Raw genomic sequence first — 27,227 nt, forward strand, 5'->3', positions numbered from 1 at the left:
ATTAAAAGTTTCTAGTTTTCCGTTTTAATTTGGCAAACGATGTGATTATTCCGTGATTATTTCTCACTTGATGGTCTAATCGGAAGATCAGCGCTGGAAGTCGCCAGCAACATGCTGAGATGGGACCATTTCGTGACACTTTATTTTTCACTATGTTTTTTCAATGTATGTCTGTTGTCTGTGTGTTTACGAATAAAAAACTATTCTATTCTATTCTATTCTATGTACCAAACAGCCTGTATATAAACTGTGCACATAAATTGCAGAGATCCAGGTTATAGTAGAAACTAATTAAAAGTAACTACCTACACTGGGCTGTTAAACTTTCTTTAAACCAGTCATTTAATTAATTAAAATAAATGCACTGCAATAGTATTTATTATCATTGCCACATGAACGGATTTCACAAACATGATTTAATCGTTGTTACTGTCAGATAAGCGGCAATGAATGTATGTATCTTAACATTGACTAGATATTTAATAATAATAATATCTAATTCTAATGTAAAATGACTACAATGAAGTAAACGTAATAAAAAAATACTTCACCCATAAGTAGTATTTGATACCGTAAAGTCTGTCAGTTACCTATATGCTTATAATTATAAATATCCTAAAAAAATACGTAAGGAGAGACAATAATAAAAAATTTACAATCTAAACTAAACCTAGTTTTTAGACAGCGTTGTGGCAAGGTTATTGAAATCGATTATAAGTAATTATAATGATTAGTTCTTCTCAATAGTTTCGAGAGGAATCATAGTTTCTGGTAAATCGATAGAAGCTTCGCTCATTCGCTTGCCGCTGCAATTTGTGAAACATGTGTCGCCAACGCCGAACTTTTCGCCGTCCTCCAGCGACTGTGGCAGATTCCGTCCGACAGTTTCGGGCAAGAAGAACGTAGAAGCTCCAGAAAGCAAGGCCAAAAAGCCAAATATGATAGTTGGGATCTTCGGGTTTAGAGTGTCGAGTAAAGATATTAATGGTGTTAAGGCGCCTGACACACTCGCACACATACTGCCAAGTCCTACGCCGGAACTCCGAACCACGGTAGGGAAAAGTTCAGCTGAGTATTTATAAATTATGGAGTATGATCCAGAAATAAACAATTTTCCCACCATGACGATACCGGTCGTCGACTTAGATCCGTGAGGCAGCGCAGCTACGACGAGGCACGAAATTCCGCCTAGTAACATCATAGTGCTAATAAGCGCTCTATGTCCGACTCTATCCAAAAAATAAACTATAATGACATAACTAGGCAACTCTACTACTCCCATCAAGAACGTGATAAAATATGGGTTGCCTTCAAGTTTACCGGTATTAAGAGAGAGACCATAATACACAACGGAATTAGCGAACCAGCAACCACAAATTATTAAAGATTTTTTTAGCATGTTTGGAGTCTTGAACAAGTCTGAGGTCCCAGCTGAGTGTTCGTCAGTGTATTTAGCACACGTCGCTTTGCAGTGGGAGACTAGCTGAGGTGTGTCTACAGTTTCAATAGATCTGTTAATTTTAAGTGCCTTCTCTACGATAGCCACTGACTCACGAGCGCGGCCCTGGGCCCAAAGCCACCTAGGAGATTCATCCATCAAGAACCAATGTGGGAGTAAAATGACAGCATGTAGCGCGTAAACAATTTGTAAATAAAATCTGTTGTCAATAAGATATCCCCATGCTGCCAGAAGCATTATGCCAACTGCAAACATTATTTGGAAAGTTACGCCGCAGATTGTGCGTTTAGATGGTCCAACTAGCTCCATAGTTAGCACAAATCCGGCTATGTAAGACCCGGACCCGAAGATACCGTACAGGAATCTGACAACCACGAAAGTGTAATATTCTGTTGTAAATGCTACAGCGGCCCCGAAGACTAGTTGCAACACTCCCGCAGCCACGAACACTGTTTTTCTTCCGAATTTGTCACACATCCTGCCGAGCACTAGGGAGCCTACGACGACTCCGAACATATAAGCTGTCTGCGCAGACGCTCCCATCCACCGCCGGCTGCAAACGAAGTCCCATTCGATGGCTCGGGACGAGGTGTAATACTTTGTGTTGTATACCCAAGATTCGCACTCCACTATGGTGTCGTTTACGTACATCCTGCATGATTCCGCTTTATTCGTTTGATTGTTCAGCAGTAATATTGTAGAATTCGGCGGTGTAAAGAAATTTGTATCTCCGTCTTGCAGTGCACACCTGAAATAGTTAGAGCATAAATATGAGTAGGTACGATGAATTCGGTTCATGGATAACAATTGTGCAAACGTTAACTGTGCTTAGCACAAATAAATTGATGGCGGTTGGAAATTTTAGGTAAATGTCATGAAGCTTCATGTTTTTACTATCCTGGTACATTAATGCTTTTAAATTTTTAATCCACTTGTTATTGGGAAAGTGCGTAACGGTAATTTTGGTGCATTTTAATTATAAAGAAGAGTTTGTCTTGTTGACTCGTTGTTATCTTTATTAAAGTTATCTTCCTTATTAATAGCATGCCCTTGATTAATACGCGTACCAGCACCGAGGATAATGTTATTTACTTCCTTTACAATGGTTAATATTTGAGTATCTAACGTTGTTAGATTTCATGCGTCAATGTTAAAAGCAATTTTTAAATCTACACCATTAATGTACACATCTACACCACCATTTGTCATTACATAGTATAAATAATCTTAAACTAAATAATATAAGTTATTCATGCATTTCCGTACTTAATGTGTTAGTATATGAAGATAAAGATATGAGCAAATGCAAGAAAATATGTATGATACAAAAGTCTGTACTTACTTTGAATAGTTTGAGAAAAACAGCACCGAGTAGCACTCCGAGATTCAAAGAAAAATGCCCAAATCCATCCTCTACCCTCGCACCGAAATCAAGCAAAACTTAAATAAATAGGTAGTGTTGAATTTTAAGCATACGGTTAAAGGCCCATTCCCGTACCAATAAACATCATAATCTAACGACGTCTAAAAGATTTACATATTTTAATATTCATATCACGACATTTAACTTTGTACAATAACCTACTCAACCATAACCAGTGATATTAATAGTCCAACGATGCTTGCAAATACTATTAGCAAGAATTACACCTATACTCTTAAAATATATTAAATCTAGTTACTAATTTATCGGTAGATACAAAAAATATACAAACTAACTTAAATTACCCATAAGCCTTTTCTTTTCAGGTCTACTGATACTGACTACATTAATCTATTCATGCTCATCATGCCTTATTACCTAAGTAGGTACCCACGCACTTAAACCTTGTAGTTGCGTAAAAATAAGAGTTTGAGATTAGTTATTTTTACTGGCTCACAATTTTAATGATTTCATTCATAAATACGCGAAGTCTAATTCCAGGTTTTTAGTAACCTACCTACGTTCAATCGGCTACGTAATCATAAACTATTTGATCAAAATAAATAATATGATAAGAAAGTATTTCTTTTTTCATAAAATATTGACATATTAAGAAAAAAAGTGTAAGTAGTTTCAATTACAGATGCCACGAATATTCGACAATTATGTATTCGGCCAATAGGCCGAATACGGCCAGTTTGCCGAATATTCGGTATTCAGCCGAATGTTGCCTACTATTCGGCAGAATACCGAATATCTATTGCACCTACCTAAAACGAAAAACTACATAATAAAAACTCGGTATCATCATATATATAAAATTGAAAAACCAGAACGGGATAAAAAACGAGGGAAGAAGCGAGATGGCGCCTTACAAATTTCTAAAAAAGTTTTTGACACGTTTCCCAAATACGACGCACGTATGATAAGAAAAAACTGTTCTAATCTATTATCTAAGTATGAGAATATAACTAGAGCATAAAAACTATCGCTTTCGATGCGTATTTAATTTACAATAAGCAAAAGAAATTTTCATAACATTCTTCATTTTACGACTATCGGCTATTTTCGGAAACTCTCGGTTGGTTTCGTTTCGAACTTCAAATAACCAAAATTATGTTTGTTATGTTGGTATGCAGTGATTTCGGCCTTTTTTACTCGAAGTAAAATAAAAAGTGCTGTCAACCTCAACCTTTTACCTTAGTTTATGCCCATACGAGTGACATGCCATATAATGACTGATAATGACGACTTATCAACATCAATAGTAATTTGTATTTTGTTGTTTTAAATTTCTTTTTGAGTTATGTTATTCAGATTTACTTTCACAGCTTCGGCAAACAAATTCGTCCGGGGACCGGGCTGCCGAGATGGGCCAAAAATACAAAGTTGATAGCAAGTTATAATGTAGGTAGATAAAATTTAAGTGCATGTTCAGATATTTTTGAGCGAAACGACCTGGTGAAAATAAGCAAACGTACAGTCAGCAGTCGGCCAAATATCGTAATATAACTCTGTTGCTATAGAAATAAGGATGTGTTCCGATATACTGGCGGAATACTGAGAGACAAAAGTGGCTAAGCTTACATTGGCTCGGACATTTAGAGAGAATGGGAGAGGATCGTGCCGTGACGAGAGCGTACTTGGGACAACGAAATGGGAGACGCCCAATTGGACGTCATAGGTACCTACCGCTGGAACGACGTAGTTGCTCGAGATCTGCTTATCCTCGGCCATGGGGACTGGCGAGAGCTATCGAAAGACCGAGAAACATGGTGTGTTTTGTTTTGTCTTTTCTCGGAGGCCAGGATTCACATAACCGTAGTAAGTAATGTTAGTATTCAGAAAGGGAAATGGGGAGTACGTACGTTTGTACCAAAAGGCGATTTATGGGCGGTGGTCGTCCATATTCGTCTTAAGGCGGATATTAATCTAATGAACGTTTTTGCAATTAGGCTTATAAAAATAAATAATAATTTTATGTTGAAACGAGTTTTAAATAAATAACTACGTAGATGAAAAAGTATAATTTTGCCTTTTATCAAATCACATAATTTTTTTCAGATATTTTGCGTATTAAGTTATCCAAATAACGGGTACAAATAAGAAATCCCTATCACCGTTATGAACCCTGGCAGGGTTGACACACTCTTTATTTCATTTACGCGAGCGGAGCTGCGGGCCCGTCTAGTATTTCATATTATTTAAAATGTATTCTTGGAAAGTTGTTAAATACGAAGACCCTTTTTTGAGCATTTTTTCATTACAAAATATTTTTACCAGGGGTCTGATTTGATTGACTCTAACTACATTCATTAATTCTGTCCAACAAAAAATATATCTTAGCAAACTTTGTGCTTTGTTGGCGAACAGTTTTCAAAATAATTGTGAATATTCGGCACCTCTCTCGGCCGAAGCGCCGAATATTAGGCATGACATGCGAACATTTTGAGTCACAATTATTTTGAAAACTGTTCGCCAACAAAGCACAACGTTTGCTAAGATAATATATTATTTGTTGAACAGAATCAATGAATGTAGTGAGAGTCAATCAAATCAAGCCCATGATAAGAATAAAATATTTTGTAATCAACAAATGCTCAAAAAAAGGTCTTCGTATTTAACAACTTTCCAAGAATACATTTTAAATATGAAATATACCTAGTTTTTGGTTATTTTTATTGTGTAACATTTCTTTTTAGGTATGTCCAACAGATATTCGGTATTCGGCCAAATACTGAATATTCGGCACAGTAGCCGAATAAGCCGAATACCGAATAGTTGCCGAATATTCGTGGCATCTCTATTTATTACTATCAAAGAAATAACTATAGGTACCTAAGTATTATTAATACCCTCATCACCAACTTGCAATATTCATAATTAGGTTGATATCATCGTATAAGTACATATTACCAAAAGAGATAAATGTAGTAATGCTGCCAAAAATATTATTATTAATTATCACCTGCCAATGTTTAATCATAAATGTCGTCTAAAATAAAAATGTACGTTCCGTGTAAGACTCACATCGTACACACATGGGCTGAAATTTTCAGTTATTCAGCACAGCAATCTCTAACCGACTATACCTGAATTCGTGGCCACAGAAATTCCGTTCCCTTAATGACAAATTTCAGCCCACGTGTCATGCGTCTAATCGGATTATTACTGAATGAATTTCGAAATTCAGAACAAGTTGCGGTACGTAGCTTACATCTACCAGGCACCATAAAATAAACTGCTCTCATCTGGGCCAAGATTATCAGGAATGAAGTAGGTGTTCGTTTACATACCTATGTTCTGGCACTGCTGCGACGGTGACAAGCGAGAGCATGTGCATACCGGCAGTCATGGCCGCCAGGATGTGCAGTATGAACTGGAAGCACTGGTACCGCCCGAAATCCCCTGAAATTTATAAGCAATCGTGTTATAAAATAAAACAAACACTAATGAAATAAAACTATGTAAACGGATCGCGTAAAATGAATCGAATGAAAAATACATCCCGACGTTTAGCGTTCATGATCAACGGGAGACTGAGGAAAAAGATATAACCACCGGTGTCAAAATTACAATTTTGCATTTACACATGCAGCATAAAATTTGTAGTTTTTGGTTTCATTACTTTGTATATATAAGTATGGGTAGTGTTACACATTGCCTACATTAAAATTTTCCATGTCCCATGTTTTATGTGTGAAAAAGAAGTCTACACACAAGGCTTCTTTCCAAATATAATAGGAATGATATAGAATAAGTTTTTGAGTGTTAAAAACCTAGTCTTATTTTTACCCGTGTCTTATATTTACCCCACCTGACCCTACAGAAACGTAAATCTACCGTCACTTAAGGTAAGATCATTAAAGAAAATAAAATTAAAAAAGATATTCAGGTGACTGCTTTTATGATTCTTTCAGTAACTGACTGATGGTTTTGACTCAGTGAATATAAGTGGAACAGAAAATAGGCAATTATCGTCTGTCCGGTCGTGTCGTGCTCTCATCAAGGACTTGTGCATAAAACGCAAAATTGTTTCACAGTTCTTTTCTTGCGCAAACGCGAAATACTTGTCGGAATTTAAGATCGCATTCTTGTTATGTTTAGTCTATAATGAATAACCCATTTATTAGAATATATTTATTGTGTCAATGAATACGATAAACTGTTTGTATCGAGTTTATTGTATACAGAACAATAGGAAAAAGGGCTGACCTAAATTGACCTCTTTCCACCAGTAATATACATGATTACAATGCGAAGAATTTCTTTCTAGTTAGCTGCTTTTAACCCTAGTTATATTAGGCGGCGTAGCATCATCGTCGCGAGCTGTACGGATATGAAGGTCGTTCTTGTCTACGTGACAGCGTGATAAAACGGTGTCCGTCACTTTCTATCCCGCGATGTTAAAAAGTGACAGCTATGTTATCGCGTGGATAAAACCATCCATAATACGCCGGCTGGGCTTGGGATGGGATTAATTTGTATTAAGTCTATCCTGTGTTATCTCCTTGATTTCCTGGCGGCGTAGCACGGTCGCGTTTTTATCCTTTGTCACCATGCCTGTCACGTTCTAACAAGTATGTAAGTGCGAAAGGGATGCGCATAGTGATAGACGATAAAAATGGAACCGTGCTGCGCCCACTGATACGATATGACGGTTACATTTTCTTTTACTTGGTGGGTGGTTTTTTAGTTATGAACTTATGAGTTATGAGGTAGGTATTCAGAAAAGTTAAATAATTATGCTATTGTGATCAAATTGCTATCATAAACTACTGATGTTTTCTTTAGATGCCGGTCTGTATGAGCTACGACCGGTTAGGTAGAGTCGTTAGAGAATAGTGGAAAACGAACTAAGAATGGCTTATGAAGGTCAAGAGTGCATTGCCGTTTAACTTAGCGACCTGCGCGTGCGCGAGCGCCTTTTCTCTTCATTATCATTAACCTTTTCGACGCCGTGTCAAACAGAAAAGCTGTCACTCAGACGCCACGTCACCGAAGTGTCAGAACTGAAATTGAACTTTATGTTGCTCTGTGGTCTGTGACCGATTCCGGTCTTTAGCGTTGAACCTGCGGTGCGGATATATCGGTCATTGGCGTTCAAAAGGTTAAGTCATGTCGTCATCCAATCGAACTAGTTTTATTTGAACGCATGTTTTGCCGTGAAATGAAACGCGTGTCTTTTCGAAATACTATGGTTATGTTAAATCTTAAATACCTAGTACTTAATGGGTACAAATTATTGAATAAGTGCGCCAAATGTAATATAAAAAAAAATATGGTTTGGTACATATGTGCAATCAGCGAAATGCTATACATGGAAGTATTCTGTCCGCTCAATTATGACCCAACGCAAACTACCCCGCGATAGGCGGTACTTACAAACTGCTCGATTGACAATCTCAGTACCACCGAGATGACAGTCAGTGACAAATGGCTAAATTGATTTATAAAAACAACGTTTTTTTGTAAATAAAAATATATTCATGTGTCGTGAAGTGGTGCAGAAGTTATTTTAGTTCATACCAAGGACAGTGGAATCACTTTTCACTTGTAGTAAACAGATAACTTCAGTAGAATTTGGAAAAAACATGACGATTTGTTTTCAGTACTACCGTGCTAAGCTAAAACGTAACAACTGCATACGACTTTCATAACAACATACGACTTTTTAAATTGCGAGGATAATAGGGATGGTGTTATGCTAAATGAAGTAGACTATTTTATTAACTTGTGTTTGGTTTAGGTATTTTCTATATAATTATAAATGTAGTAATAAATTCCTTCTTACAGATTTGTATTTTCCTTTTTTATTTCATGAGATGGAGCTATAAAAAAACTACCTAGTTATTTCAAATTAATAATCAAATTTGGTATTGTCATTTTACATTACTTTCCATTCAGATTCCCACAAGATGCTATTCGCAGAGAACTATGGAAAAAAGCTGTCCAATTAGAGAGACATGAAATTGAGTGGATGCCTGGCAAGATATCTAGAATATGTTCTATTCATGAGATATAACCCGTGAGATAATCATACCCGGTCTCCTATATGTAGATACATTTTTCCTATCATGCTTTCACTGAATTAATTTAACAAATACACACATTATCTGAAAATGTTGATCATTTTAATCCACCCTCTACTGTCACATATATGTAGGTTCTCTCTCAAGCCATTTCCGTCAGTAGAAAAGAGCGGCAAACATATTAACTCACATTATAGACGGGTGTAACGCGTTTTATATTCAATTACCTTGATTTACCGACGTAAATCAGTTTCGTTTCGTATAATGTGAGTTAATATGTGTTCAAAACGCGAAAGTTTAAAATATTATAAGAGCGGCAAATTTAGAAAATGTAAGCGCGCGAACGGCTGTGGTCCTATACAAAATTTTAATTTTGCACCTTTTTCTACTGACAAACTTGCTTGACCGGCTATATACATATAAAATATTCTGAACTGAAAGTGGGGATTTATTGTGACTCGCCTGTTCAAATATTTTTGACCCGATTTGTGTACCCATGTAAATTTTGCAGACTGTATAGCCAGTCCGATTTCTAAGATCAAGTTCGCCATACATTTACTATGGCGTACTTGATCTTAGAAAAACGGACAGACTATACCTGAACGTGACTTCGCACTGCCATGCAGATTGATAATAAAATATACAAAATACTTATTATAGCGGAATACATTTATACAAGAATGATATATTTACTTATGTTGAGTTAGTCTGTCATGTCATAACAACATTTTAACTAGTTATCTTTTAATCTGCATTAAATTATTATACGTGAATTATTTGACTGGTTCTTCACTGTATGGCATAAACCTATCCCTGTCCAAGTCATATTCTAATCAAATATGAACCGCGAACTCTCAGCGGCCAGTACGTACAGCAAGAAGGTTATTAGCGGATTAATGTCGCTGATTGGTAGTTATTGACATTATATGCATTTCATCTACACTTAGCTATGTACCATTAGTGTAATAAAGATGACTCTTATTTTGTTTACCAGCTTTGATTACAGGCTCTGTAAACGCGTCGTCTTATTTGAATGTAGGCGTAATTGTGTATGTGTGCTAATTTGGCCCGAGAATTTGAACGGTAATGTTCCTAAAGGCGGTATCCATGGTTATATATGATCGCAGTGTGCAATGCTTTGTCAAAAAACCGTATCTAAAATATAAATTCGCTTTTATATACATATTTTATATACAAAAACATGGATGCGCATAGCCATTTGCGTGCGGACAGTGTTTTTATAATATAACTAGATGAAAACCCGGCTTCGCTCGGGTAAAATAAATAATAATAATAGATACTCATTTTGAATTGAGTAATTATTTACTTTTAGACTTCAAACCTTCATCATGGCGGTTACATACCTATCTCATCTCAGAAAACTTTAAATCCGTAACATACAGTTATAACTCTAAAAACTTACTATTTCGATATATCTAAAAACAAATATGTAATTAAAAAACCTAACCTAACCCACTTTTCTGGTAACAGTTCGGTTCTGTAAGGGTCGCAGTTCTAACCTAACCTAACCCACTTCTGGTTGCAGTTTGGTTCTATACGGATTACAGCTCTAACCTGACCCACTGTTCTGATCGCAGATCGGTTCTGTAAAAGCCGCATTTATAACCTAACCCACTTTCCAATCTCAAAAGAGGGAACCCTTTTGTACCTACCCTTCATGGCACTAAAATAAAAGTACATATGGAAATTATGACTACGATTTCATTCTTTAATACTAAAGCCTGTCCGTTAAATATTAAATTCGATTACAAAAAAAATAAACAAAAACTGGATAAGTGCGAGTCGGACTCGCCCACCGAGGAGGGTTCCGTACTTTTTAGTATACGGCAACAGAAATACATCATCTGTGAAAATTTCAACAGTCTAGCTATCACGGTTCATAAGATACAGCCTGGTGACAGACAGACAGATGGACAGTGGAGTAAACTGAAATAAAGGTTCCGTCACACAGGCGCGTTTTCCAGGCGGGGCGTGAGCGTTTTATATGAAAAAGCGGCGCGCCCCGCTCATGCGCCGCCCGCAAAACGCGCTTGTGTGACGGAGCCTTAAATGTCATATACTAAGAAAACCGGCTAAGTGCGAGTCGGACTCGCGCACGAAGGGTTCCATACTTTTTAGTATTTGTTCTTATAGCGGCAACAGAAATACATCATCTGTGAAAATTTCAACTGCCTAGCTACCTATCACGGTTCATGGGATACAGCCTGGTGACAGACAGACAGACGGACAGTGAAGTAAACTGAATAAATGTCATATACCTACTAAGAAAAACCGGCCAAGTGCGAGTCGCACTCGCGCACGCAAGGTTCCGTACCATTACGCACAAAACGGCAGAAAAATCACGTTTATTGCATGAGAGCCCCACTTTATTTATTTTATTCTGTTTTTAGTATTTTTTGTTATAGCGGCAACAGAAATACATTATCTGTGGCAATTTCAACCGTCTAGCTATCACGTTTCATGAGATACAACCTGATGACATACAGACGGACAGAGGAGTCTTAGTAATAGGGTCCCGTTTTTACCCTTGTATAGATTTGTAACCCGTCAGCAATGTAAGTCCCTTGGAGATGCAGAGATCTAGTCTAAAGTCCCACTTACCATCGGCACTAACAGCTCTGTATGCTTGTTTGCCACCAACATGGCATTTTAAAACATATGAATAAAAACTTACTCATTTCATTTGTCATATCCAGTCTAGCATTGGCCCCGGTTAAATATTTATTTAATTTTTTTTTAGTATTTGTTGTTATAGCGGCAACATAAATACATCATTTGTGAAAATTTCTACTGTCTAGTTATCACGGTTCATGAGATCATGGTGACAGACAGACGGATGGACAGATGGACAGCGGAGCCTTAGTAATAGGGTCCCGTTATTACCCTTTGGGTATGGAACCCTAAAAAGTGATCATGGTCTCCAGTGCCCCAGGCTGGAATCGAACCAGCATCCCCTGCTATAGCAGCAGGTGCCTGTGCCATTCGGCCACCGGGCCCCAGCGGCATAGGTCGAATTTTTCCAAGTATATGCACTACTAACTGAAGGCTTATGGTGCCCCCTGGCCATCCCTGAGCCTAAATTAAATATTTTCTGAAAATAATTTGTTTTGTGTTAATAGGACAGTGAAGTCTTAGTCCCGTCCCATTGCCCTCCCCGTCCCGTCTCCCGGGGGGTCCCGTATTTACCTTTTGTGTACAGAACTCTAAAAATCAACCTTGTTTACTATGTACTAAGCTTCACTATGACTCTGAAATTTTAGCAGTATATTGTTTTAGTTGTCACCTGACTATTTATTAAAGTCAAACTCTGAAGTTGTTATTTACACTTTTATTTGAATAAGCATAAAATATATCTTATTATATATACTATCTATGTATATATCTTATTATCTTTTAACCTTATATTCAACTTACATTGTCTCCGGAGATCACTTATTAATAAATTAGCTTCATTCAATTCACTTTCCGATTCACTGATACGCCTCAAGTTTGATTCTTTGAAGCTAGTCTAAAGCACACATATCAAATATGTCCACCATACACTGTAGTTGTTCACACTGTTTTACACTGTCCATATAATCAGAGTGGAGTCAGCCGGTTCTTTAACTCGAGACTTTCTTTGAATTACTTTTGTGACTTCTTCTCACTTCACTTTCATCTCGCTCACTTATTAGTTTGTCATGCAAACTCCTTCAAGGTTGCTTTCTGTCCAGGTGGCTAGCAGTGCCATGTTTGAAGCCTTTCTGAAATTAAATACAACTTAGTAGACATATTCAATATAAAATGTTTGTCCGGTCTGGCCTAGTGCGTGGTGACCTTGCCTATGAAGCCAATGGTCTTGGGTTTGAATCATGGTAAGTGCATTTAATTGTATGATGAGCCCAGATATTTGTTCCCGAGTCATGGATGTTTTCTATGTATTTAAGTAGGTACTTCCAAAGAGACTGAGATTTGTGTAAGAATGTCCCTATAATATTTATTTTTATTTATTTGTCAAATATATTTAAAGTGTTGACACTACATACATAATACTGATTATAAGGTAATGTATGTAGGTGTAAACTATCTCATACGTTAAGTACAGAGAAATTGGACGTTGCTCACGACGCTATAAGTTATGAACTTTGTAACATGTAATGCTAATGTGTCTCACATATGCAATACAATGAGAACTATTGTCTTATAAACTAACAAAATAATAAAACAAATACTTACTCGCCCAGGTTAAATCCAAATTTTACCATCCGTTAAACTTGTAACTTCGGTTTCTACAAAGGCTGGTAAGTACAAAACGTAATGTAAATCACTGTTTATCGTTATTTATACAATTTTTACACTTCAAAGTACACATTTCAGGGTGATTTCAGGCCTAACTGATTTTATTTAGTTTAGATTTCAACATTTCAACACTCAATTATTCAACACAATGTAATGACGTTGACGTGACAGAAGACCGTTCGAAAACTCAAATTCCTCTTTAGAGCGCTTCAATGTCAGAATAAATGGGATGGGTGCAAGATGAGATTGACGCCAATTTCTTTTCGGTCGATTTGATCATCCCGTCGACGCCTTTTTAGGCGTAATTAGAAAGAATGACAGAGATAATTTGCGAACTTCGGTGTTCGCGGTTACAATCCAGCTAACTAACATGCAACATATTCTGAACGCATCCATAGCTGTCAAATCTCAACCAACAAATTGAGCCTTTAGCACAGAATAATTAATAGTACTACCGTACAGAAAGGAAACTTCCTACAAAAACGAAGTTTGACAGCGGTTCAGGGTCGAATCATGCTGTCCCTTTCTAATATATGGCACTATCCCTTTCGGCTATTTAGGGTTGTCAAAAATCAAGTGATTATCTTATCTGTGGTCGTGCACGCAAAAGGAAGTCAAGTGGTGCCAACCCTAATAATTGCTCGGAGCAATGCTGAGCCGAGCGGAGCCGAGTTTGACCGAAGTCATGAGTTTCGCACCCCTGCCTTTAGCATTGATTGTCGAAATTTTTTCACTTTTAAATGCAAAATACGCGACAATACGAATTTTGCGGATACATGTTCTCGATTCAAAAGTGATATTTTTTCAAGCTCTTTCGATTGAGCATAATTTAATTTGTTTCTACCGTCAAAGCCGCTCGCGTTTATATATAAGGATTAGCTTTTGTGCTTTGTTACAAATTTTTAAGATGCGTTTTAGACCTATGTTCGTGGTTTTTTTCTATCGAGCGAAAGTCAAGAAATCAGGTCTCGAATCGATGACGTTAGTATAGATGCTAGAGAAATATACCTCAAGATTACTAATAACATTTTTGGCAACCGTATTGTGAATTTGTGATCTAAAAAAGCACTACGATTTTTTAAACACTGCTGGCTGAACCTGCTGCATCTTAACACAACATTTAATTAATGATATATGTAAGTGAAGGTTGATTGTAAGAGAATGAATAAATGAATGAAAGAATGTCTGTGGAATTAACTTGATATTTTTAACAAGTGTTCATTTAGCTTTGATAGTAACTTGTAGTAGTGGCATCTTACGTATTATTTAATTTACTGATTCTGTTGTCCGGCGATATGTCCGATAAAACAATAATATTAACCCAATGTACAAACAAGTAGTCAATGAACTACTTAAATTGACATATCATAACTTCATTGCGCTCACTTCGCACTACTTGAGATAAGGTTAACCGTTAACCTAACCGATAACGCAGAAAAACTTGCTTTATTAACCGATATTAAAACACACTAAACCAAAAGTAAATTCATTTTTACTAGTATTACCTACTATTAAATAAGTCAAGAGGTACTATTTTTTTCAAATTAACTCTCTATTTATTCAAAAATATATCATATATTTTATATCGTCTGTTGTCCAACATGTTCTTTTGTCTGAATAAGACAAAGGAGGTGAATGCTTCGAATAGTATAAATACATTTGCTCTCATGATGCGTAAACAGGCATTTTATCACTCTTAATATAGGCCGAGCGGAAACTTTGGCAAAGTTAGTTATTTACAAGCACATTAAATTAAAGATCCATGTCACATTGTTCGGTAAAAAGAATACACAAAGCCTTTGTTTTATTAGGTACCTACATATTCATTTCAGAGTCAATATTTTCGTCATTTGAATAGACATAGAGCTATGCCTAATCAAAATAATTTGTTTTATTAACTGAATTTCTAATTATTTTTGTCATCAATATTTAAATACTCGTGGGTAAGTATTGTTAACGTTGAACTATGCAGAAGTAAGTAGGTAGGTACATGATAGCACATAAAACGAGGACAACACACAAATACTATTAACACAAATGTTATCTAAATAAATATTCATAACTAACAATGCACTGGCTAAAATTTGATTGAGTTTTATAAAATCGAACATACACCTGTAACCTGATTATATGATTCAGTAATATGAAAAAAATATTTTTCATCACACTTGCTCGGAAAAGATGTATTTACACGTAGGGCTTGCGGGCGGGAAATTGAATTTTTCGCCCTAGGGCGGAAAAAATCTTTTCCGAGCAAGTGTGATGAAAAACACTTATTTACACGTAGGGCTTGCGGGCGGAAAAGATTTTTTCCGCCCTAGGGCGGAAAAGTGTTTTATACAGAAGTTTGTTTTTATTAATTCTCCTTTTTTTCCTTACAAGTGTGATGAAAAACATTGTGTGTGCCACGGGCGGTAAAGAAATTCCGAACTCGTGAACATTTTAAGCCCTCGCTTCGCGTCGGGCTTAAAATTGACACTCGTTCGTAATTTCTTATTTCCCGCCCTTAATACACAATGTACTATTAAATTGTTAACTAAAACGCGTTGATGTTACGTAAAGCGTGCTTTATTTATATGAAGCTACATTACATCACACAATTAGTTAATTAAGTTTGTAATGTATTATGAATACAGAAATAAAAAAGAGTGTGTTCATTTGTTTCACATTGAAATTAGTCAACATATCAAATCAATCTTAATCAGGATTAAGTACTCAGGTCAGGTTGTCGAAAATCTAGATTAACAAGTGACAGTGTAAGTTTATTACGAACTCTACCACTACCACCAGTTTTGACATTGACATATTCACTTACGTCTAATTAGCTTACTTTCTATGCATCTCGCTCGTACTCGCATATTACTGCAAGCGAGATATATAGAAAGTAATTTACGTAGACGCGAGCTCATATGTCAATGTCAAAACTGGTGGTAACCGTACTCATATCATTTATACCTATTTCCTAGTCTAAAAAACTTGATTTATTGCATGCAATATAAAAATATGTAACAAGGCTTCGCACGGGTTAACAAATTAAAATTATACATCTAAACCTTCTTCAAGAATCACTCTATTGATAGGTGAAAACCACATGAAAATCCGATCAGTAGTTTTTGAGTTTATCGCGAACATACAAACACACAAACAGCGCGGCGGGGGACTTTGTTTTATAAGGTGTAGTGATGATAGACCACATACCAATTCAGTACCAACTACAAGTAAGTTGGACACTGTCAAGGATATCCATCTGTTTCGAAACAACTAAACCGTTAACAATCCTATCTTTACAACGAACACGGCCAAAGTGCAATGAGAGGAATATTTACGCCAATTGTTGCTAAGTCCGGCGACTCCAGTCTGGGTAGTTGATCTCATGTCGTTTACCTAATCAACGTACCTAAGCCTTTTAAACAGTCCACAAATTACACTGCAAACATTCTTGGCGAAGACATCGGCATTGCTAACTTTTTTTAAACGATGTTCCCAATGAGTAAGGGGGCTTTAGTATGTGTTTATTTTATCAGTCAAGTACGTATAGTTTCAATAGTTAGTCCTACCAAAATAGGTGTTTAAAGGCATTATACATTTTTACGGTGGTAAAGTATTAATTACGAGTACTGGAGTTTAATGTTAAACTTTTAAGCTCTACCTATACCAAATTCTGCTTTCGACAAAATGCATAATTCCTGTATATGTCTGTGTATGAGTATATTGTTAACACGAGTATTAAGTGCACCTACATTTATAGAGTTCAGCGCTATATATCATATCAGAGGGGTTCATGTTTTCATTTTAAATATTTACGTCTACGTTACGTTTTAAGTCCAGTAGGTAATACGTTGTTACACTACCATGAGATCGTTAGACATAGGTATAAGTAAATAATATGTAGGTATAACGATTGGAAGAAACAAGAAAATCACATCTCATTATATATCCGGACACAAAGTGCAGTTTGTAAAGTATATATCAATTACGTAAAATGATAAATTATTTCCGCAAATTGTAAAGAGTTACCTACTGAAATAGACGCGAAAAATAAAATTTTATAAATTGTATCAATGGCATACCTAAAGTGCCAAAGTAAGTATAGGTAGATACAATAAATATGTAGGATTGCGACAATTTTTACCTTAAATACGAAATAATGTAATTAAACACGAATTATTTCGAAACAAAATAAAACTTTAAAACTAAAACTAAAGTAAACAAAACTAAAACTCCTATTCTAGAAACTCGGTCGCGCCGCTCGCGCGTGACTCTTTAGATGTAAAGGTGAATAAAGTAGAAATAACAAAGTCATTACACGTTAACTACTGCAAATATTCATAAATCATTTTTTTTTAATCCTTAACCTTAGCAGACGAGAAAATATTTGTTGTTAATACTGTTAGCAGCAACCGGTGGCACACACCCAAATCTTTCATAATCCGTTGTACTACCGCTGTCTAACTTCTTCGCAGTTTAGCAAAAAGAATATAAAATCAGATAGTGGGTAACAACTTGCGCAAGATTGGTTATTTGTTACATTAATAGGCGCTGGAGTACATTATACATTTGCTAGCGTTAAGCGTTCTTAATTAGATACCTATGTACTTTTTTCCGTACCTACTTAACGATTATCGCTATGTACTCGTAGGTACTTAAAACTGTTGTACATTCAGTGTAAATAAAAAATCTCTGCTTTCATTGGCCTGATGTAACTGGGTGCGCAGCCAACGTGCAATCGAACGCAACTGTCACTGTCGCACTAGTGGGGAACAGTACGGAACAGTGCGAAACGCTACGGAGCGTTAACGATTGGCACGTTGGCTACGCGCCCTGGACTGAAGACCAGAAATTGTAGCTGGAATATTGAGCTAAAGTCGTAGATAACGAGATTTTCGAACCTTAATTTGGGACTAGTCCTTCTTCTACGCTCGCTGATACCCTATTTTGAAAAGTTCAATGATTAAGATATTTATTTACTTATTAGCTTATTCTAGTTATTAATGGTTATTTTGTCTTTGTCATAATGCAGGAGAAAGGATTTGAGTTACACACGAAGAAAATATAAATAGAACCTACTCAACTCAAAATATCTAGTGACATTCAGAAAGTAACACAACCAACGTACGTAAATCATTACGCTGTCGTTAAAAATAATAGTCTACGTAATATGTCAGTTTACTCTGCTAATCTCCGAGCCACACCTCCAGAAAATCTATACCAACGCGTTAGTTGCCAAAACCACTTAGGCTACCTACATAAAATACCTATAGCAAACGTGCGCGTGATCCAAAATTTAGCGAAATTTTTACGCGGGGTCCCATAAAGTTAAGAATATACTTGGTAATTTCTAAGAAGGCGTAGAAAAAACTAATAATAGGTGTTGGCAAAAAAGGCCCTTAAAATTAATGATTAAACGAACTTACCATAAGTGAAGTTCTATCATAATTATCCGAGTTGCTTCGTCGAATAGATTAGAAATAAACACAATGTAGTTTCACGTAATGCTTGACCTGAAACACTGAATTTGAGAGAATAGAAAAAGTAAAAAATTTAAAACGTATTGACACCTGACATTTCCATCATTTAGTTCAGAGATATAACATACTTTTATATACATATGTGCATACGTCTAAGTATGCATATAGGTAGTTTATACCTATCACTATTTATGTTTATTTAATGAAGATATTTCACAATAGGGTCAAGTATAAAAGGGAGGGCGGGATTCTAATCTATTCGACGAAGCAACTCGGATAATTATGATAGAACTTCACTTATGGTAAGTTCGTTTAATCATTAATTATCCTCTTTGCTTCGTCTTCTAGATTAGAAATAAACACAATGTAGACCTTGAGAGGAATAGTGAAATATCGAATAAAATAAATAAACCAAGTTAATAATAAACAAATAAATTTAATACTTTAACCAAAAACTAATTGTCTGTAAACATTGAATGGTTACCAAAGTATTAACCCAATTAATTATAATACATTAGACATAATAGTTTTGGCAAATGTTGAATTATCGGTCTCTTTAATACACCTGTTATAAAATTTACCAAATATAACTGAAGACCCGCTCCATCCAGCGGTTTTTCTTATTACATCCAAGTTTACTCCCAGACTATGCGCTTTAGAGGTCGCTGCATGTCGCGTACTATGTGCAGTAAACTTTGTGATATCTATACCGCATTCTCCTAAAGTCAAACGAATCCAACGACTTATCGTTTGTGAAGTTACTGGTTTATGAGGTTTTTTTAGACTCACGAAGAGAGAATCGTGATTGTGACGTAACAATTTGGTTCTATCTATGTAAACAGATAGCGTATTAACCGGACAAATTTCTGGCTTTTCCGGAAATGCCGGTAATATTAACATAGGTTGAGCTGCACCTAGCCTCGAGGTTTTAACGAGATCGGGAATTTTAATAGTGACTTCGTTTATATGAAATTCAACATTACTTAAAAGAATTTTAGCCAATGTCTGAGCTCTGTGAGCAGTTACGAGAGCAAGCAGAGTAACAAGTTTTCTAGTTATCTTGTCCAGATCAAGATTTTGATTGGGGAACCAAGATGCTAGGCTATCTAATACTGTTGAAGTGTTCCATGTTTGATTATATTTAGGTAGAGGCGGGCGCATTCTGTAAACGCCCTTGAAAAACCGTTTAATACGATCATCGTTACCAATATGCGCGCCTAAAAGTAGGGATAGAGCAGATCTGCAGCTGTTTAAAGTACCGTATTGAGCATTAGCTTCATACAGCTGTGTAAGGAAAGTTAATATTTCTGTTACCGAGGAAGTGAATAAATCAACATTATTAGTAGTACAGAAACTGTGCCATTTCTTTAGGCAAGAATCATACTGCTTTATGGAATTATCAGATAGAGATGCAACCATTATACTGATGGATGACGGAGGCGTCCCATGTCTTAGTAGCGACTCCCGGATAAGACTCCGGCAACCAGGGTAAGTCGGCGGTGTACACTGCGATCGCTGGAATTAGATATGATCAAGTCGCTACTAGGTTCAAAATATAGGGGATTCGTGGCAAGTAGTTGCTTAAATAGGGGGAACCACGGCTGAGTTGGCCAAAAGGGGACTACCATTATACCGGTAGCGTTGTCTCTTATGATTTTTCTTATCGTCTTTAAAATCATCGAAAAAGGAGGGAACGCGTAAAAGTAATATTTGTTCCATGGAATGGTGAAGGCGTTTATGGTAAGTGCGTGTGAATCCCTGTACCAGGAAACATATATATGACATTTTTTATTCAGGGAAGTAGCAAAAAGATCTATTTCTGGCATACCGAATTGTTTAACGATAATCTTGAAAGCGGAATTATTTAGTTCCCATTCGATATCCGAGTGAGGACGACGCGATTCCGCGTCGGCCACAGTGTTATCTACCGATTTAATATAAGAGGCGTAAACAATAATATTCCGCGCCTCGCACCACTGCCAAAGATCCTTTGCAGCGCGGTGGAGATGAGGAAACTGCACACCGCCCATTCGATTAATATAGGAAATTGCCGTCGTGTTATCGACACGAAGTAAGATTTGACAGTTTGACATGCCTTTAGCAAAAGTTTTTAAGCTATGAAAGGCTGCCATTATTTCTAAATAGTTAATATGGTTGCAACTCTCCTCTACGGACCAAGGACCACCTACAGTGTCCTCTCCACACGCCGCCCCCCATCCCGAGGTAGAAGCATCACTAAAAATTTCCAAGCAGTAGTCGTCATACTTAATCTTGTTGATAGGTTTATTAATAGCGTGACACCACCAATCAAAGTCTAACTTCAGCGTCTGAGGTATATTCATATAGCTGTCAAAATTCTCTGGGTCATTGATTAAGCTGAGGTATTTTTGCCTTTCGAATTCTTTAGTGTAAAGCCGGCCATACTCTACTGCAGGACATGCCGAGTTAAGCAGGCCGATTAAACGCGCAAAATATCTTATTTTGCACCGGCGGACAGTCTTAAAATGATTCAATTCTTTCTTTATTTTATTTATTTTATCATCAGGCAAAGTAACTTGGAAATTTTTGGTGTCTATGATATAACCTAAAAATTTACACCTATTACTAGGTACTAGGTTGCTCTTCTCTTCATTTATAACGAAGCCTATAGATGTTAACAATTGCTTTGTAGCTATAATATTGTCCAAACAAGACTCAAATGTGCTTCCTAATAAGAGAAAGTCATCTAAATATACAGAGGACAGGTAACCACATGCTCTGAGCAATTTGGTGACTGGTTTCATTATCTTGGTAAACACAAAGGGAGCAGTACTAAGGCCAAATGGTAATACATTAAATTCATACAGCTTTAAATTGAATTCGAATCGAAGATATTTTCGTGAGTTATCATGTATACGTATTAAAAAATAAGCATCCTTTAGGTCTAGAGTACTCATGAAACATTTCTCAGAAACCAGTTTTAGAGCAGTTCTTAAGTCTTCGAGTTTGAAATGTTCTGTATCAATGAATTTATTAAAGTTTTTGAGATTAAGGATAAATCTGTGTTTACCGTTTGGCTTTGGAATTAAAAAAATTGTTGACAAATATTGTCCATTGCAAGGTTCACATTCAGAAATAGCGCCAGATTTTAACAAGTCTGCAATTGAATCTGAAATCTGAAGCTTTTCTTTAGTTGAGAAAGTTTTGCCTTTAGGAGCATGAACCTGCACCACGGGACGATGTGTAATTATCTCATACCCCGCTATCCAAGATAAAATAACCGGATCCGAGGTCAGTAATGACCATTGATAGTAGAAACGGGATAGTCTGCCAGTGTGACTCACCGATGTTCCATCTAGCGGCGGCTCGAGTACCTGTGGCGTGACGCTCGATACGATGTTCGCGAGCTGCTCGCATGCTGATTCCTGGAAGAAGCAGGCTCCCTGCTCTTCTGGCTCCCCTGATGCCTGCGATTCAGAGGAGGAGCCTTCCAGTTTAAATTATTTCTTTTAGGTTGGGCTCCTGTGTATTGCTGCGGTGTGTAAGGCTTGTTTTTAGGCCCAGAAACTTTATTAGAGGACGTTGGTAATTTCAGATCGGCTCCCGACTTCGAAATGGACTTGGCAGTTTTCAAGGTTTCGGCAAGTTCGGAACCGAATAGCATTTTATCTATGTTAGTTTTTTGTATTTGTTCTTTCATGTCTTTTTTCAGATTATATAAGATAAAGTTTCTTCGTGTGACCGAGTCTTGGTTTTGATTATCAGAGATTAAGCGGCAGGCATCCATTAATAGTTTTATTACTGGTGCGTCTTTGTCTTCTTTGGACATTAAGTTAGTGAGAGCCTCGGCAATACACGATATTGCTCGACCTAGTTGTTTTTGTTTCGACTCAATAGCTTTGTCTCGCTTTATTACTGTATCTGAGACCGCAGCTTTTATTTCTGGATTGAGTTCTGGGGCGTCAATCAAGGGACAGTTGCTAGGAGGTAAGTACCTGTCGTATAGCTCTTTACTAACTTCCTTGGCTAAGCCATTAGTTGCAATGTGCTGTAGTCGCTTTGCTAGATCGTTTTGAATTTCTTTTCCATATTGTTGGATTAATGACGGATCCTCACCCAGGATTTCTAGAAGAGTGTTGTCTAGAATCACGTCTCCTGTCTCCTCAGATAATTCTACAGGTTGCGATGGCGGAGCTATCTGCGTATCCAATAAAGGAGTATCTTCTACGGGAGAGGTGAGGGGTACTGTTTGCTGCACAGATGTTTGTGTAGGAGGTGCCCGTGGTGGTGTCGGCGTGGCGAGTTTTGACGATTGTCCAGGTATGTGTACTGCCGATCTTACGGTTTCAAAATGATTTATATCCTCTTCTGTTACCGAGTAATCATCATCTACTGGCAACGCGTCTGTAAATATATACTTATAAGCTGTTGATCATCTGCATAATTATATGATGATGTACACATTGGCAGAGTTGTAATTACGGCAAAGTGACAACCCCATAGGTTGCCCGCATTGCTCGTATATGTTCACGTCAGAACGTACCTAAAGTGACAGTCCCACAAACTGCCCGCAGTACGAACCATACACGTGGAAAAAGTTAAATTGTAGACATTCATATTAAACTTTATTCAGGTATATATATATATTCACGTCAGTAAGCAAAGTGACAGCCCCAAAAACTGCCCGCAGTGCGAACCATACACGTGATAAGTAATGATTTGTCGTGCATATCCATAATTATTGTCCTTAATATGCTGAAAAAGATACTCGTATAAAATGTTAAAGGACTGACCTTCCGTGTCATAATCATGTCGGTGTCGTTTAATATTCTTCTCTAGCTTCTTTATCTTGTGAAGCAAATAATCGTAGTCACGATCTTTATGCTTTCTCTTACCCATTGTATGATAAGTAAGCAATAAAATTTATTTATAGCTGAAAAAAAATGCTGTTTGTTATAGAACGTGTCTACAGGCGTAGCACTGAAAATTGTGAATGATGGAAATGTCAGGTGTCAATACGTTTTAAATTTTTTACTTTTTCTATTCTCTCAAATTCAGTGTTTCAGGTCAAGCATTACGTGAAACTACATTGTGTTTATTTCTAATCTAGAAGACGAAGCAAAGAGGATAATTACCTATTTTGGAATAGCTAATTTATATTTAGGGCAATTTTTCAGAAAATGACACATTTGAATCAGAACAGACGATGAGAAACAAAACTGAATTACATTAATCAGGTCCCGTTTTGGTTAGTTTATTACAAATTCTTTAAAATAAGCTAATTTTAAGCTTAAGTAGTCCGTACGGATATGATGGTCGTGCTTGTCTACGTGACACCGTGATAAAACGTGACGTAACGGTTATTTTATCACGTAGTACAGCCATCTTTAATACGCCTGCAGCAAAAAAAAGCTTTTATAATTTAGTTTCATCTTCGGAATAGATAGGCGGTAAAACACGACACCGCTAATTCATATGCAGCTCGAACAAGGTTACATCTAAATATACCTTTGAAAAAGCATTCCCTCCGCATCACTATGACAATTCGTCATTAGTTCGATGAATTCACACCTAATTACTTACATATTTTAACCACGCTCTTTTTTTTTTCAATGTCACCCCTGTCTGAAACCTAGTATATTGTATAAAGTACGAGTACTGTACAAATCTAGGAAAATACTTACTTTTTTAATACAAATCCACTTATGTCAATATATCAGAAAGGTTTTGAATAATTACACTATGTCTTCGTCTAACATTCCTCTTGTATTATGTTAGATAAAATATTTTTTGTTATAGCGGTATTGAAATTACTATAATATAATTATTATTAAACAAGATTTTCTTCAGCGCCGTACCTATTAAATCATACTCATTGAATGGTTTAGTAATAATTTACAATAAATGTAATACCTCTGGTAATACCCTAATTAAGATCTAATAGTTATAGTTACAGCGTGTCTTTCTTGAAAAAAAAACACCTATATAGGCTCTACATTTGCACTTCGCGATCCATTGTGGCATTGAAAATGAAGCGAATGTACGTTAGGCATGAAAATAAAAATAAAACCTACATATATGGACAACACAACATAAAATATGTGAAAGCAATGACAACGAGAATTAATTGGCTACAGGCGACTAAAAAACTAGCCCTTTGGGATATACTGAATTTGTAATACATACTAATAATGTACGTGACTTTACTTTTTGACCAGTGTTCATGTTAATAATTATAATAATACCTTTTTTTTTTCTTTTAAAATGAATATCATATCATATCCTTGTTCATATCTTGTGTAGATATCATAATTAAGACTTATTTAAAACTTTTTTGTCCTATTTATTATTTGCTGAAAGTAGGACATAAGCTAGGTAGGTACTTCATATCAATATCAACAACGATAAGTCGGGTTCTTCTGTTTCCCAATAGGAAGATTTAATAAAATCATTTTTAACTATAATTTTAACTATTTTTCGCTAAATTTAAAGTGACTATTATCCTTTACCGGCCTTTACGTTAATACTTCATTGAACTAAATTCCTAACTATTGTTTTAACGCTCGCCTGACCATTTTGCTAAGTATACCTATAAATTACAAATGTAATTGTAATTTTCCTATTGTTAGTTTCCCTCGGAAAAAAATGCGTTAATTGCTTTAAAATGATATCATATCAGTCAATTAACATTCTTAACAAAACTTACTTTAATACCAAATACTTATACGGAAGCAAAAGCAACAAAGAAGGTGAGTATTTATGGGTACAAGCATCCCTGATATCACAAATCAGTATTCAGTGTTAACCTCTGGGATTTATTCTATAGGTAACCATTTATAGCTCAGCATAAATCATTTATTGTAATCACTCAATTCCCGAGGTGATAACTCGTTATGTAGCACGTGATTAGTCTCTAGTTCTAGTTCAATGAACAGATATTTTTTGTTCATGTTACAAAATTATCTTTCCCAATGCTTCACCAATTTCATCACCGCGCCGTAATAAATTCAGAATAGTTTTCAGCAACACGGGTCACGTGGTGAACTTTGTTTTGGAAAGAGGTCAAACAGATGCTAATTTATCATTACATTATTGATTATGTTGTTTTATAAATATAGTTATCTAGTTATAATAATATAAATACGAATGACGCAAACATTTCGTATAATTTTCTCGTAACGTGATGATAACTAACATCCTAGTTCGCGTAATGGTAAAGAGGTAATTTAAGTAAGCTTTCAATAAAAATTGTTCAACGTTAAAAGCAGTAATAGCGCTTGTCGAAGATACGCTTTAGCGCTAAAGCTATACATTTACATGAACCGTTTACGACACGCGTACACGCATTGACTGACCACAAACGACAGATGACCAGTTTCACACATAACCACAGCGGTCCACGATAAATTACATACATGCATAAATATATTTATCACCATAATCATTTACAAAGTTAGTAAAACTTTTCCCGCACCAATGTTTTTAAAGGTAAAAGAAAATTCGTTTCCATATGTTTAATGTACTTACCCAGTTTTCCCATCATCTCCTCTAAAGCGTGATCCTTGTCCATCTTGAAATATCCTTGTCGCTTCTTCCGCCAGTTACGATTTATTTTGTACGTATAGTTGGAGCCCTGGAACGATTTTTACATAGAAACATTGGTAATTATAATATCGCGTGGCGACGTGAGGCGACCGCCAGGCGCGCGAGCCGGCGAGGAGCGAATGGATGGATGGCTACGTCGTGGCGCTCACGCCGTTCGGTTGCCGCAATCGCGCGAAAAAAAAACATGCACAACCTCTTATCTCCGTTAACCCAATACCTGCCGGTCGAGTGGTCACCTCGCGAACCGGCGTCCGCGCAGCACTGCACCACGCGGCCAGCGGCGAGTCGACGGCAGCTCTCACCACGTGCATATTGCATATCAGTATCTAATCATCCGTATCTAATCTTTCACAACTTTTGTACTGAGCACAACGCCTTTGATTTTGTTGCATTGTACTGATAAGAATGCCGTAATACTCGATGGGGCTGATAGTTCCAGCGGCGTGTTTGCAAGGCTCGTTTTAACTCCAAGGTGAGCGTAAACAAATGCGTGTATGTAAATCTTACACAACAAAAATGCAAATTGTGTGTATATTTAAGCTATGTGTAATTAAACGGCGTCTCTTCGGCATCGCTAAACATTTTAATTGAATCAAATGTTCATTGGAATGATACTTTAGTGGTATTTGGTAATAAGTATATAATATAACCGCGAAAGTTTATGAGACATTCCAAACAAGATAACCCTAAGGCCCTACACCATAAAATGTCGCCCTTTTTTCGGCAGATACGTATATACCTACAAACCTACCGCCCGAATGTACATTATTAATTACATATATGCTTCTGTGAACCTACTACACTTAGTGATCGATCCATTTTTCAGAGTACACAGTACACTGTTACAGTTTCGTTATCGAATCCAAGCTTTATCTGTTTACTTAGCTGAAAATGTGTGTCATGCGAGTACAACTTGCTGAACCAGCTAGCGAATCTATTCGGCTTGATTCTAGTTTTAATAA

General features: G+C 36.5%; 2 protein-coding genes across 3 annotated transcripts in view; both read right to left on the reverse strand.

Annotated features, from left to right (window-relative positions):
* The window catches only part of LOC134794244 (organic cation transporter protein), a 37,629-nt gene extending 10,918 nt beyond the window's left edge, over window positions 1-26,711 (reverse strand). The window contains exons 1-3 of one of the 2 annotated variants that reach the window (XM_063765998.1): window positions 26,188-26,711; window positions 6,179-6,290; window positions 357-2,207 (exon numbers count right to left, since the gene is read on the reverse strand). In XM_063765998.1, coding sequence (XP_063622068.1) covers window positions 731-2,207; window positions 6,179-6,290; window positions 26,188-26,230 — 1,632 coding nt within the window. In that variant the 5' untranslated portion in view covers window positions 26,231-26,711 and the 3' untranslated portion in view covers window positions 357-730. Of the gene's footprint in view, window positions 1-356; window positions 2,208-6,178; window positions 6,291-26,187 lie in introns of those variants that run through there. The other variant, XM_063765997.1, reaches the window with a different exon arrangement.
* Window positions 21,176-23,559, reverse strand: LOC134794510 (uncharacterized). Its single transcript, XM_063766320.1, has 2 exons — window positions 23,454-23,559; window positions 21,176-23,064 (listed from the first exon to the last, which is right to left on the reverse strand). Exons 1-2 carry the CDS (start codon window positions 23,557-23,559, stop codon window positions 22,016-22,018), a joined length of 1,155 nt encoding a protein of 384 aa, XP_063622390.1. The 3' UTR covers window positions 21,176-22,015.
* Window positions 26,712-27,227: the final 516 nt, after the last annotated feature.

The sequence above is a fragment of the Cydia splendana genome, chromosome 10 (assembly GCF_910591565.1).
Source record: "Cydia splendana chromosome 10, ilCydSple1.2, whole genome shotgun sequence".
NCBI lineage: Eukaryota > Metazoa > Arthropoda > Insecta > Lepidoptera > Tortricidae > Cydia > Cydia splendana.